The 12,661-nt window shown below is 34.6% G+C and overlaps 1 protein-coding gene across 6 annotated transcripts in view; it reads left to right on the top strand.

Moving 5' to 3' along the window:
- Positions 1 to 12,661, top strand: part of CCPG1 (cell cycle progression 1) — a 42,077-nt gene that overhangs the window by 29,247 nt on the left and 169 nt on the right. For 2 of the 6 annotated variants that reach the window (XM_070377932.1, XM_070377928.1), the window contains 4 exons: positions 1,049 to 1,075; positions 4,230 to 4,351; positions 8,071 to 9,476; positions 12,023 to 12,645. In XM_070377932.1, the coding sequence (XP_070234033.1) occupies positions 1,049 to 1,075; positions 4,230 to 4,351; positions 8,071 to 9,476; positions 12,023 to 12,212 (1,745 nt within the window). In that variant the 3' untranslated portion in view covers positions 12,213 to 12,645. Of the gene's footprint in view, positions 1 to 1,048; positions 1,076 to 4,229; positions 4,352 to 8,070; positions 9,477 to 12,022; positions 12,646 to 12,661 lie in introns of those variants that run through there. The other 4 variants (XM_005905635.2, XM_070377930.1, XM_070377931.1 and 1 more) reach the window with 3 other exon arrangements.

Raw genomic sequence — 12,661 nt, 5'->3', positions numbered from 1 at the left:
GCATTCTGGGAGCTGTTTTCAGTGTCATCCTTGAAATATATGACCTTAGAAAACATACTTGTTTGAGCCTTAGTTTTCTTGTGGAAATTGGGGTAGTGTTGCCTTACAAAGCTATTTGCACTTAAATGAAAACAGTATTTAAGAAATGTAAGGGCTGTTCATATATATATATTATTAGGATTATTTAAGTTCCATTTGTAACTATTTGTTACATTTGAAATGAATGTCACAGTAATTGGTGCTCATTCTACCTTCAGGGTTCATGCAGGCATTATATTTTATGACTTGTTATTACTTCTGTGATTCACATGACTTAAGAATTCACTTGTATTATACTTTGCTCAGTGTTATTTACATTGGTTAATTAATCTTATTTACATTGGTTAATTATTTTCTTGATGCAAAGCCTTTGAAACTACCCTCGTGAAAGAGGAAGGGATGCCACGTGGTATTTTTCTTTTGGGAGCCTAACCATTGAATCTTATTTAAGTTGTATATTTGTACAAAGATAAGACTATTTGAGAACTGAACATTTGTACTTTTTGCTTTATTAAAATTTTGAAAAAGTTTAATCAAATGTCTTAGATCTTGCCAACTTCACAACTTGCAGTTTGCCTTATATTAACTACATTTAGGATTTTTGCCTATATAATACACAGTTTAGCTTTTTGAGTAATCTGGTTCCTTCCAGTAGTGTGTTCCTTAAGATTCAGGAATTACATGTACCCTGTGTTGATTCATAGAAAAGATGTATTATTCAGTATAGTGTGATATGAGAAGAAACTTAGTGAAGATAATCAATTCTTGTTTAAAGTGAGAGAAAAATAAATCTGTTTCTTCTTGTCTTTAACTTTATATTAATAAAAAATAAGTATTTAGATGCCTGGTGGATGTCTGCTTGAATTTAATACTGGGACCTTTTAATTTGTATCTTCCCTTGAAGTTTGTTATAGTGAGATTTGACTTGAAATATATACTTAACTTGTTTATTATCTAGCTGGAGCAAATGTATGAACATTCTTTTGAGCATGGTTTTTTCCCATTGCAGGTAAACGTGGAGGTAACAAAGGAGAAGGTGTAATTTTAATCTTTTTTTATTACTAAAAAAAAATTGGACAGTGATTTAATGTTAATCCACATTGCATTAAAGCTCTGCAAAGTGCATGACCTTTAAGTATTTTGTAGAAAGATTAACTTAGGAGTGCTTTTAAAAACTGATAAATTATTGCCCTCTTATTTAAGAACTTTGTTACTTGTAAAATATACTTTATTAATTATATTGAAAATATTTTCCTGTAGTACTTCAGATTAGCTTTTCAGAATTGGAACAACCTTCATAATAATAGGTCTATACATTAATGAGACTGGCTCAGTGAACACAAAACTTAATCTGAATGAAAAGTTTTTCATGGTTACTTTTAAAGGATATCACAGGGTTTTTTTTGTTAATTGTGGCACTGATCTCAATACTTTGAGTTCTTTTGAGTTGATGTTAGAGCTAGCTTGAATTTCCCAGGCAGTGTGAAGTCAGTCATTGCATTCCATAATTAGTCATTTGCTTTATAATCATTTATCAAGAACACACTACTAAATCATTCAGAACATTCACCAACCTTGGCACCATGAAAATTTGGAGTGTCATATCTATGTTGGATGGAAGAGAGAACTATTTGGAAGGGCTGAGGATAGTAAAAGAATACTGTAGGTATCTGGTACTGCTTCAGGTCCTGAAAGTCCTTACAAATTTTTTGAAAATCACAATGAAGCACTTATCTTGTTCTTTCTTTTACCTGTAGACTGTTCATATTCTAAATTGACAGTGAAATTTAATTGATTTGTTTTCCTCATGGAGTTGCTTTAAGTATAGGCTGCCCTGCTTTTCAGCAAATAACGTAACGATATAACTAGGTGCTAAGTTATGAAGCACAAACAAGAATCATAGCTCAGGCTATGACACTGAGTCAGTCATCCAAGAGGAGGTAGGATTTGAGTTGGGTCTGGACTTCCACACACTCTAATGTGGAAGGAAAGCAGAACATGCTAGCAGTGGAGAACCTGATAACCTGAAAGGAAACTTGATAAGTTTGGGAGCACTGAAAAGACTGGCAGGATTGTATAGCCAGGTATAGAATAGATGTTTAGAAATAATGGAATATCAGGTTGGAATATGTGGGATGCAACTATACTGTAAAACATCTTGGAATCTGAGCAGGAGAGTTTGATTTATAGTGACCCGAAGCAGTAATTTTAGAGGAAAAGTGAAAAAGATAGTGTGGGATAGTGTGGGAATAGTCAAGTAGAAGGTTTGGTAATTCAGGTATTTGGTGATCAGGGCCTTGACTGTTGTAGTGTAGGTGGGGATAGAGAGAAGGTTGGTGAAATAAGGAACATGGAATACCAGTAGAAAACATAACTTTGAGCCAGGGATACTTGAGATAGTGGTGGTTTACTTTTTAAATTCCAAGAAGTGTGTTAGCTTCTTTACTTTAGGTGGTGGGGGGAATTAGAGGGATGCATTTTTTGGTCAGTGATAAAGTTAATAGATGGTGAGCACAGTTTGGTTTACCTGGCCTGCTGCAGTCCATGGGGTTGCAAAGAGATACAACTGAGCAACTGAACTGAACTTTATTTTAGAGTGAATTAGGGCAGGTGCTGAAGTAGTTTTGTTTTGTTTTACTGAAGACACCCCAAAAATTGTGCCCGGCAGGCAGATGGATGTATTGGCTTGAAGCTCTGGTGAGACTGAGACGCTTTATCTGTAGAAAAGAAGCCTTACTGCAGTGGTAGCAAAAACCAACAGTGGGTTAATGTGATTAAGGTAGGCAGATTTGTGGACAGAACCAGAAAGCCGTACACCCTGGGTTGTAACACTTTATGGTTTACAGCTGAAGGTGTAGAAGGGAAAAAAAAGCTAATGGTGGGATTGATTGATAAGGGGCATGCTGATAGTCATCAAACATATGCTGCGTAATAGTACCACAAACTCAGATCTCAACACATAGTTTTAAGATATTTCCCAGTGGCCAAAGATCATTCTGTTAGCAGTTTTGGGGGGGAAAAAAAAAGCAATTTTCTGTTGCCTTGGAACTATAGATAAATTTATTTTAATATTTCAAAAGATCTGAGATTTTTCAGAATAATAGGGAAACATATTTGAAATTTTTTTTTTTGTATTTCCTTTTTTGTTCTTTTGAGAAGTGAATTCTGACAGAGTATCATAGCTGTTAACTGGTAATAGTTGTCTGTAATTTGGCAAAAGTTTTTAGTGATTTTCAAGATGTATTAAAGAAATAAGTTATTTTTTCAGAAATCAATAAACTATTCATTATTATATTCTTTCACTACAAAATTCTGTGATGTGATGCCACTCAGAGATGTAGTATTATGGTTGCCAGATGCATTTGGCCTTCTTTTTGATTTAATGTTTTTTCTCATGCATGAAGCATGTAGCAGCATGTGAACAGCATGTCTTGGCAAATTAACAGTTTGATTTTTAGGGTGAAAATATAGAGCATCCTGGTTAATTTATGATTCATGGGGGTAGGGATGGTGATATTCCCATACAGGCCTAACTAGTGCAGAGTTCTTCAAAGAGCTGGCTTTGAGAATGGTGGATAATCATAGTTCGCCAGTTGTTTTCCTTGCTATTCTTTTTAGGCTTATGCTATATCATTTAGGCAAAATATAGTGAGAAAAAAATTTTCATTTTTCTTTAGTGACTTATAACCTGTGACTAGACTGCATGATTTGTTCTTTTCTCTGTTGAAGTGGGGAATGCAACACTTTATGTACCTCAGAGAGCCCTTAAATACAACAAACTTGAGTGCTTTCAATATAATAAGACAGAAACATGACAAATTATTTTGCTTGGTAGAGTAATATGGTCTGGCTTGTTTTAATCAAAAGAATAGTGAACTGCTTAAATATACCTGGTGTATGCTAAATATAATAAAAATTATATTAACCTATTTGGCCTGATTTATAAATTAGCATCCATCTGTTGCCATTTAATGAATGACACCATAAGATTTTACTTATTCTTTCTTTGTTTATATAATCAGAATTTTTTAAAACTGAAATATTTTGTAAAACTGTTGTATTTTGAAGAAAATGATCCTCTCTGGATCAAGCAGTTAAATAATATGCAAATTATGTGTTTCGTTGTATATTTTAAAATATTGGTAATTGTGACATTTATATATCTTCAATAAAAAAATTTTTATTTTTAGGCACAATTCAGATTCAGAAGCGTCAACAGTTAGTCAAAAAGATACATGAAGATGAACTGAATGATATGAAGGATTATCTTTCCCAGTGTCAACAGGAACAAGAGTCATTAATAGAATATAAGGTATGTACTAGTAACAAATTTATAAAATTGTGTCATCCAATAATTATTGTGCTATTCAGATACAAGTACAGTGCAGATTAGTAAATCAATAATAGTATTGGTAATTGTTGACTGAGTACTTGTGTGTCCTGGTCAGTGTTGTACCTTACATACAGCATTTCTTGCCACATCCCAGTGATTTAAGCAAGTATTGATACTAATTTTATTTTATAGATAGGAAAGAGATTCAAAAAAGCTAAATAACTTTCTCAAGTCTGGCAGTCAACAAAGCTGAATTTAATTTTGTTTATCTGACTCCAAAGATTTTCTTCCTAATCACTATATTATAGTTAACATTATTTTAATTGATATTATATATAAAACATTATTAGGCGACTTCCCTGGTGGTCCGATGGTTAAGAATCCACTTTACAGCAAATCAATCAATGTAATACACCACATTAACAAGTTGAAAAATAAAAACCATATGATTATCTCAATAGATGCAGAGAAAGCCTTTGAATACCAAAACCTGACAAAGATGCCACAAAAAAAGAAAACTACAGGCCAATACCACTGATAAACATAGATGCAAAAATCCTTAACAAAATTCTAGCAATCAGAATCCAACAACACATTAAAAAGATCATACACCATGGTCAAGTGGGCTTTATCCCAGGGATGCAAGGATTCTTCAATATCCGCAAATCAATCAATGTAATACACCACATTAACAAGTTGAAAAATAAAAGAATCCACTTTACAATGCAAGGAACACCTATTCGATCCCTGGTCCGGGAAGATCCCACATGTTGCAGGGCAGCTGAGCGCGTGTGCCACAATTGCTGAAGCCTGCATGCCCTAGAGCCTGTGCTCTTCAACAAGAGAAGCCACTGCAATGAGAATCCCAAGCCCCACATTTAAGAGTAGCCCCTACGTGCTGCAACTAGAGAAAGCCCTCGTACAGCAGTGAAGACCCAGCATAGCCAAAAATAAATTTTAAAAAACCATTATTATTATTAACATTATTTTTATAGAGCCAAGCAAAACATTTCATTCAGTGAGAGAGAAAGAGGAGAGTTTGTACTTTTCTCTAGGAGCTACCCTTGCTCGTGAGGAATAATCAGGCGGTCCTTTTTTCTGGTCTCATATCAGTTATGAAGACAGAGAAAGCATGCCATGAAAATACCTGAAATTCACCTAGGTCCAACAGGACTCTGCTTTCCATTCTGGGTTTATGAGGATTAGCAAAGTATTTCCTCTCTAGTTCTTGCTTTGGAAGGGTGTTGGGATTATAGTAAACTCAGGGTAGAAAGGTAAACTGTTCCTTTTTCCTTCCATTTCCCTAAATTACCTTCACAATGTATATGCTTCACAATGTAAATTTCCCTTCTTTATGTATATATTCTTTTTGTTTTATTTTTTTTATATACTCTTTATAGGGTTATGGTTGTATTTCTTTGGAAAACACAATCCCACTTAACATCTAAATTATATCTTTCAGGGATGGACTACTGAAGTTAATTGTAAATAGTGTAGTTTTCTCTGCCTTGAGCAGTGTGATAGTCATGTTAGACTCTGCGATCCCATGGACTGTAGGCTGCCAGGTTCCTCTGTCCATGGAATTCTCTAGGCAAGAATACTAGAGCTATGCCCTATTCCAGAAGGGCGTGGCAACCTCTTGAATTATAACCTCCTGAGTTGCCTTGAGCAGAGGATGTTACAGAAAGGAGCAGCCATTCTCTTCTTTACTATGACGGTTTCTGGTTGCATAGAATGATGTTGGCTCTAAGGAGACTCAGCCTGTATGGATCTTTACTGAATCAGTTCTTGCAAACCTCTTGTCTCCAGCTGCTAAATGTGGTTTGGAATTTGAAGATCTTCATGGAAGACCTGTCCAGGATCTGCTTTGCCACTTAATTCAAGATTTTAGAGTTTACTGGATACAGAATATTGTACCCTCTAGTCATCTGGTGGCACTCCCTGTGCTTGTGCATTTAAAAATAATACTGCATTAGTCTGTTGTACTCCATAGTTCACTTAAAAAATTATTGAAGTACGTTGATTTGCAGTATTAGTATCAAGAGTACAGCATAGTTGTTCCGTATTTTTTACAGATTATATTCCATTAAAAGTTATTATAGTGGCTATAATTCCCTGTTCTATACAATATATCCTTTATACAGAGCAGTAGTTTGTACCTCTTAATCCCATACCATAATGTGCCCCGCCCTTCCCTTTCCTCACTGGTAACCACTAATTTGTTTCCTATATCTGTGTTTCTGTTTTGCTTTTATATTTGTTTGTATTATTTTTTAGATTCCCCATATAAGTGATATCATACAGTATTTGTCCTTCTCTGACTTACTGCACTTAGCATAGTATTCTCCAGAGTCCACTTCTGTTGGATAAATGAAACGTGTTTTCTCTCACACAGGGAGAGCAGATGAAATGACTGTAAGGAAATTTTGATTTTTAATTTTTTCTTTGAAGATTAATGAGCCAGACAGTGAAATATCCATCTCAGATAGTTAATTTTTAAGTGGAAAATCTTGTCATTAAAAGGACTTTTTTTTTGTCTCTGTCAGATATTTTTATGGTCTGACTGAAATGGATTAGTCATGGGACTTCCCTGGCAGCCCAGTGGTTAAGACTTCACACTTCCAATGCAGGGGGCACAAGTTTGATCCCTGTTCTGGGAATTAAGATCCTGTATGCCACATGGCATGGCCAAAAAAAGAAAGTCTTGGCAATTTCCTTGTGGTCTGGGAATTAGGACTCAATGCTTTCACGGCTGTGCACGTGGGTCAAAAAGTGAAAAACAAAATAAGGTGTTTTTTTTTTTTTTTTTTTAAAGAGGGAACAGTCATAATGTTTGTAGTCAATTTTAAACAAAGTTGAAATATCATTTTGCTGATTTATAAGAGATTTTAACTGACTAGATAGTGTTATAACCATTAATCTGTTTAAGCATAACCATTAATTTGTTTAATTTCTTGCTATTTTGATAAAAGTTTGTTACTAATACATGTATTGACAGGAAAATCAGGCCCTTCAAGGCTACCTAGCACTGCAGCAAAAGTTCTATAAACTTGATTGGACATAATTTCTCTCTCAGAAATGGTGCTGACTTCAGAGTTACATTGCTAATCTGGTCAGTCTCTTCAGAAACATTGAAATTGGAGAAATTAGTTGTAAGTGTTACCAAGATTTAGTCTGTTCTCTGAACTGTGGGAGAACTTATATGACTTACCTGAACTAAGGTGTTCATTTGCGTAGGACCAAGATCTTTCAAATAATACCGAGATTATTGAAAATTTTTTCCTTTAGCGAGTGCCATGAGTATATAACGGACTTTTGAAGCCTAAAGTCATCTAATATAATTTTACTTTTTATAAGATAATCTCCATCACTCAAGGATCAGAGAACCTTTAGTCCTTCCTAAATTCTCTCTAGGAGCCTTCCCAGTACAGATTGTGGAGTCCTGTAGTTAAAAGGTAGAAGGCAGTCTTCTTCCAGCATGCTTTGTTTTTATTTTCATGTAGCTGTTTGCTGTGCATTTTCTTGCATATGAACCTTTTATTTTCCAATTTTCATGTATTGAAAATACTACATAAAGGATAGTCTCTATGGAGATAGACACTAAACATTTATGGAGTATTTGTTATACCATTAAGATTTAAATTCATCTTTGATATTTTACTTGATATTTTTCTTTCTTATCTTTCAAAAAAATTTAGTCATTGAAGGAAAACCTTGCAAGGTGTTGGACCCATACTGAAGCAGAGAAGATGTCCTTTGAAACTCAGAAAAAGAACCTTGATACAGAAAATCAGTATCTAAGAACATCTCTGGAGAAGGAAGAAAAAGCTTTGTCTTCATTACAGGAAGAGTTAAGGAAATTAAGAGAACAGATTAGGATATTAGAAGATAAAGGGACAAGCGCTGAATTAGTTACAGAAAATCAGAAACTTAAGCAGCATTTGGAAGAAGAAAAGCTGAAAACACACAGTTTCCTTAATCAAAGGGAGACTCTGTTGGCAGAAGCAAAGATGCTCAGGAAAGAACTGGAAAGAGAACGACTAATAACCATGGCTTTAAGGGTAGAACTCCAACAGCTAAGCTCCAGCCACTCGTATGGCAACCCAGACTCGCCCAGTGTAGTGACTGAGAAAAAGGAAATAGAAATGTTACGGGAAAGACTGACTGAGCTGGAGCGCAAGCTAACCTTTGAGCAACAGCGTTCTGATTTGTGGGAAAGACTGTATGTTGAAGCAAAAGATCAAAATGAGAAACAAGAAACTGATGGAAAAAAGAAAGGGAACAGAGGAAACCACAGAGCTAAAAATAAATCAAAGGAAACATTTTTGGGTTCTGTTAAGGAAACATTTGATGCAATGAAGAATTCTACTAAGGAGTTTGTGAGGCATCATAAAGAAAAAATTAAACAGGCTAAAGAAGCTGTAAAAGAAAATCTGAAAAAATTCTCAGATTCAGTTAAATCCACTTTCAGGCATTTCAAAGATACCACCAAGAATATCTTTGATGAAAAAGGCAATAAAAGATTTGGCGCTACAAAAGAAACCGCAGCTAAAAAACCGACAACATTTAGTGAATATTTCCATCCACAGTATAAGGCACGTACACAAAACCAGAATAGTAGAGGCCCTACTATGCAGAGAGAGGGAAGGAAAGAAAAGCCTCATTTTGAAGAATTTGGAAAAAATACAAATTCACAGAAATGCAGTGCTGAGCATGACTGTGGTGGAAATTATAATTCTTTCAGAAAGGCTTGTTCTGGTGTATTTGAATGTGCTCAACAGGAGTCTATTAACCTTTTTAATGTTAAAATGTTGAATCCTGTAAGGATAGATGAATTTAGACAGTTAATTGAAGGGTATTTGTTAGAAAAACTGGATAGTTTTCATCATTGGAAAGAACTTGATCACTTCATCAATAAGTTTTTCCTAAATGGTGTCTTTATACATGATCAGAAGCTCTTCACTGACTTTGTTAATGATGTTAAAGATTATCTTAAAGACATGAAAGAATATCAAGTAGATAATGATGGCGTATTTGAGAAGTTGGATGGATATATATATAGACACTTCTTTGGTCACACCTTTTCCCCTCCATATGGACCCAGGTCGGTTTACATAGCACCATGTTATTATAATAGTTTTTAACATTTGTAGATTGAATAGCATTTTTATAATTTGATAAGTTTTTTAGAATGCTACTACAGTTGACCCTTAAACAACATGGGGGGTTAGTCTGCATATGACCTATGGTCAGCCCTCTGTATCAGCATTTCTGCATCTGAGGATTCAACCAGCCACAGACCATGTAGTACTGAAGTATTTACTATTGAAAGATATCCAGGTATAAATAGACCCAAGCAGTGCAAACCCACATTGTTCAAGGGTCAGCTGTATTTGTTGTAAAAGTACTTTTTGTAAACAAAAGTACTATTTGTAAAAGTATTTTATTGCCTTGGAATTCAGGATAAATTGAAAGATTAAATTTTAAGTTAAAATCTATTACAAACTGAAAATTTCATAAAATCAGTTTGACTTGAGCAAATGGTTTAATTTCTACCTTAAAAAATCTGAGGATATAAAATTCTATTTTAGCCTATTTCATTTTTTTCATTATACTTTATATGAAAAGATAATCACCTTAAGTTATTTCCTTAATCTTTTATTTACTCACTCACTCTGGGAAGCTAGGAGTGAAAAATACAAATTTCACTTTGAAATCAGAGTAACAATTCAAGTGTCCCACTTGCTTTGTCTATTCTACTTACCAACTAAATTATGATATTTAATACATTTATTATAGAATTATTATTGGTAGAGGCATGATCAAAGGGATAAACTTTGCAAGCCACAAGTTCTCATGCGTGTGCTTTATATATAACCTTTAAAAATAACATTGTATTATCCATTGCTTACCAGCTTTCTATTCTGTAACACAAAACTCTCCTAATCTTTGAATGTTAGCTTTATTTTTTAACCTTTGAGATATTTTTCTCTATATAGCTTTTTGAATAAATGTAATGTGTCAATAAAATAATGAGACTGATTTTGGTGTCTTTAGTCATTAAATACATATCTAGAGCAAAGTACTGTGAGGCTGTCCTGAGGAAAGAAATGAAAAATTCTTGCTGTTAAGGAGCTCAGAAGCTTTTGGAGAATTAGGTCAATACAAGAAATGCAGTGGAGATGTGGAGGCATATTATATGCTGGCCTCAGTCAACAGATGTTTGGGAAGCCTTCATAATAAGATGGCCTTTGAGCTGAACTTCTTTTTAACTGGTTTTTGAAGAAGTAGTGAAAACTTGCCTGCAGCAGATGGAGTACATTGCACTCAAAGGGAACTTCATTTGCACTGATTTGGAGATGTGAAGACATGCTGTGTTAAGGAGACAAGGTAGAGGTGGGGGGTGAACAGAAGAAAAGATTCAGATCATGAAGAACTTTTATGCTGGAGGACTTGTTTTATTGCATTTTGGGTCACTGGCAGCAGCCTGAAGGGTTTATTGGAAAGAGTGAAGCTAGATGCTGAAAAGTGGTTTTTGAAATGATACAGACATGAGCTGATGAGTATCTGAACTAGGGCAGTAGCAGGAATAGAAAGGAGGGGACAGATTTGAACGGTATATAGTAAGTAAAATCGGTGCTATTTCTTGTGAAATAGAAGTAGAAAGTAACAATGCCTTTTGAGATTTCTGGGTTGGGTCACTAGTTATATAGTTATATATATATGTCTATAGTTATAGGTGTGTGTGTATATATATGTATATTATATATATAACTGTCTAGTCATATATGGACATTAGCTACACTAAGGAATACCAGGGCTTGGGTGAGGGGAATTGAAAATGAGAATTGTGGTTGGTATTTATTGACATAAGTAGGGAGAATTTGTTGGCCATTAGTTATGTGACTCTGTCTCTAGTCCAGACTCTGTATATGTAGATAGTCTAGGCTGGAGGTGTTTATCAGACTCCTGAAGAACACCAACATCTAAGGGACTGTAGAGAAAGAAGGCTGAGAATGAATGATGGGCAGAGAGTGGCATTGTGAAAATCGAAAATCATCTCAAGTAAAAGGAATAATGTTACATGCTGCCCCCCCGCCCCCCAAAAAAAGAATGGATGTCTTGGTTGGGAATTGGATGGCCATGGAGTGTTTTGTTGAAGTAGTGACAAAGGTGTGATTATGGAGATCAAGAACTACACGTAGATATTGTTTATAAGCCTTAGCTGTTAGAGCATGCATGCGCATGCAGAAAAGAGGGAGGGAGGGAGGAACTCTGTTGGAACTGTGTATGTATCCCTGCTGAGGGAGGAAGCCACTTGGGGAGGGGGAATTAATTTTAATAGGAAAGGAGAAAAAATAATGGAAACACATCTCATTATTTTATTGTCACATTTCTATTTATCTTTTGAGTGTTTCCCCTGTTTGCCAGCACAGTTATGTTTGTCCATTTTTTCTTTCTGTAGGATAAAAGTATAAACTCACTGAAATCTTTTTCATATGGTTATACTAGGATTATATACTTCAGATTCATTTACTATCCTTTTTCAGTGTTCAGATAATAGATTAATGGAGAAAAAACATTAAAATTGTTTCTTGTTTAAATAAATTTAACTCTAACCTGGATGAAAAATGTGTTTACTGCTTTCAGTCGACCAGATAAAAAGCAACGTATGGTAAATATTGAAAGCTCCAGGCATCGAAAACAAGAGCAGAAGCACCCTCAGCCACAACCTTATAAAAGGGAAGGTAAATGGCATAAATATGGTCGCACTAATGGAAGACACATGGCAAACCTTGAAATAGAATTGGGGCAGTTACCTTTTGATCCTAAATATTGACCTTCACAACTAAGTTAAATTAGAAAACTGTAACAGAAACTTGGATGCTTTCTTTACTGTTTGGTGTTGAAACTAAGATGAAATTATCAAGATAACAATGTCTTTTTATCATTTCTAAGTATAGTTTGATGATTTTATATTATTACTCAGAAGTATCAAGCAAAAGCTTACTAACTTGCATTTTCCTGTAGTTTAGTTTTGCTGAATTTTTTTTTTTTTGGCACTGAAAATATTCAACTGTAGTTTTATTAAGGAAGCCAAGCATGCAACACATTTTGTGCATGAAATGAGACTTCCTTTCAGTGTATGAGCTTAAAGCAAGCTCAAATCATACATGACAAAGTGTAATTAACACTGATATTTGTGTTAAATTTCCAGTAGAGCTTGAAAAAAAAGTACATTGTGATGGAATTTCATCTTTAACATTTTATAACCTTACACTTGCTTCT

The sequence above is a fragment of the Bos mutus genome, chromosome 10, assembly GCF_027580195.1.
Source record: "Bos mutus isolate GX-2022 chromosome 10, NWIPB_WYAK_1.1, whole genome shotgun sequence".
NCBI lineage: Eukaryota > Metazoa > Chordata > Mammalia > Artiodactyla > Bovidae > Bos > Bos mutus.
The sequence above is the reverse complement of the archived record's forward strand: the minus strand, read 5'-3'. Positions and strand labels throughout refer to the sequence as shown.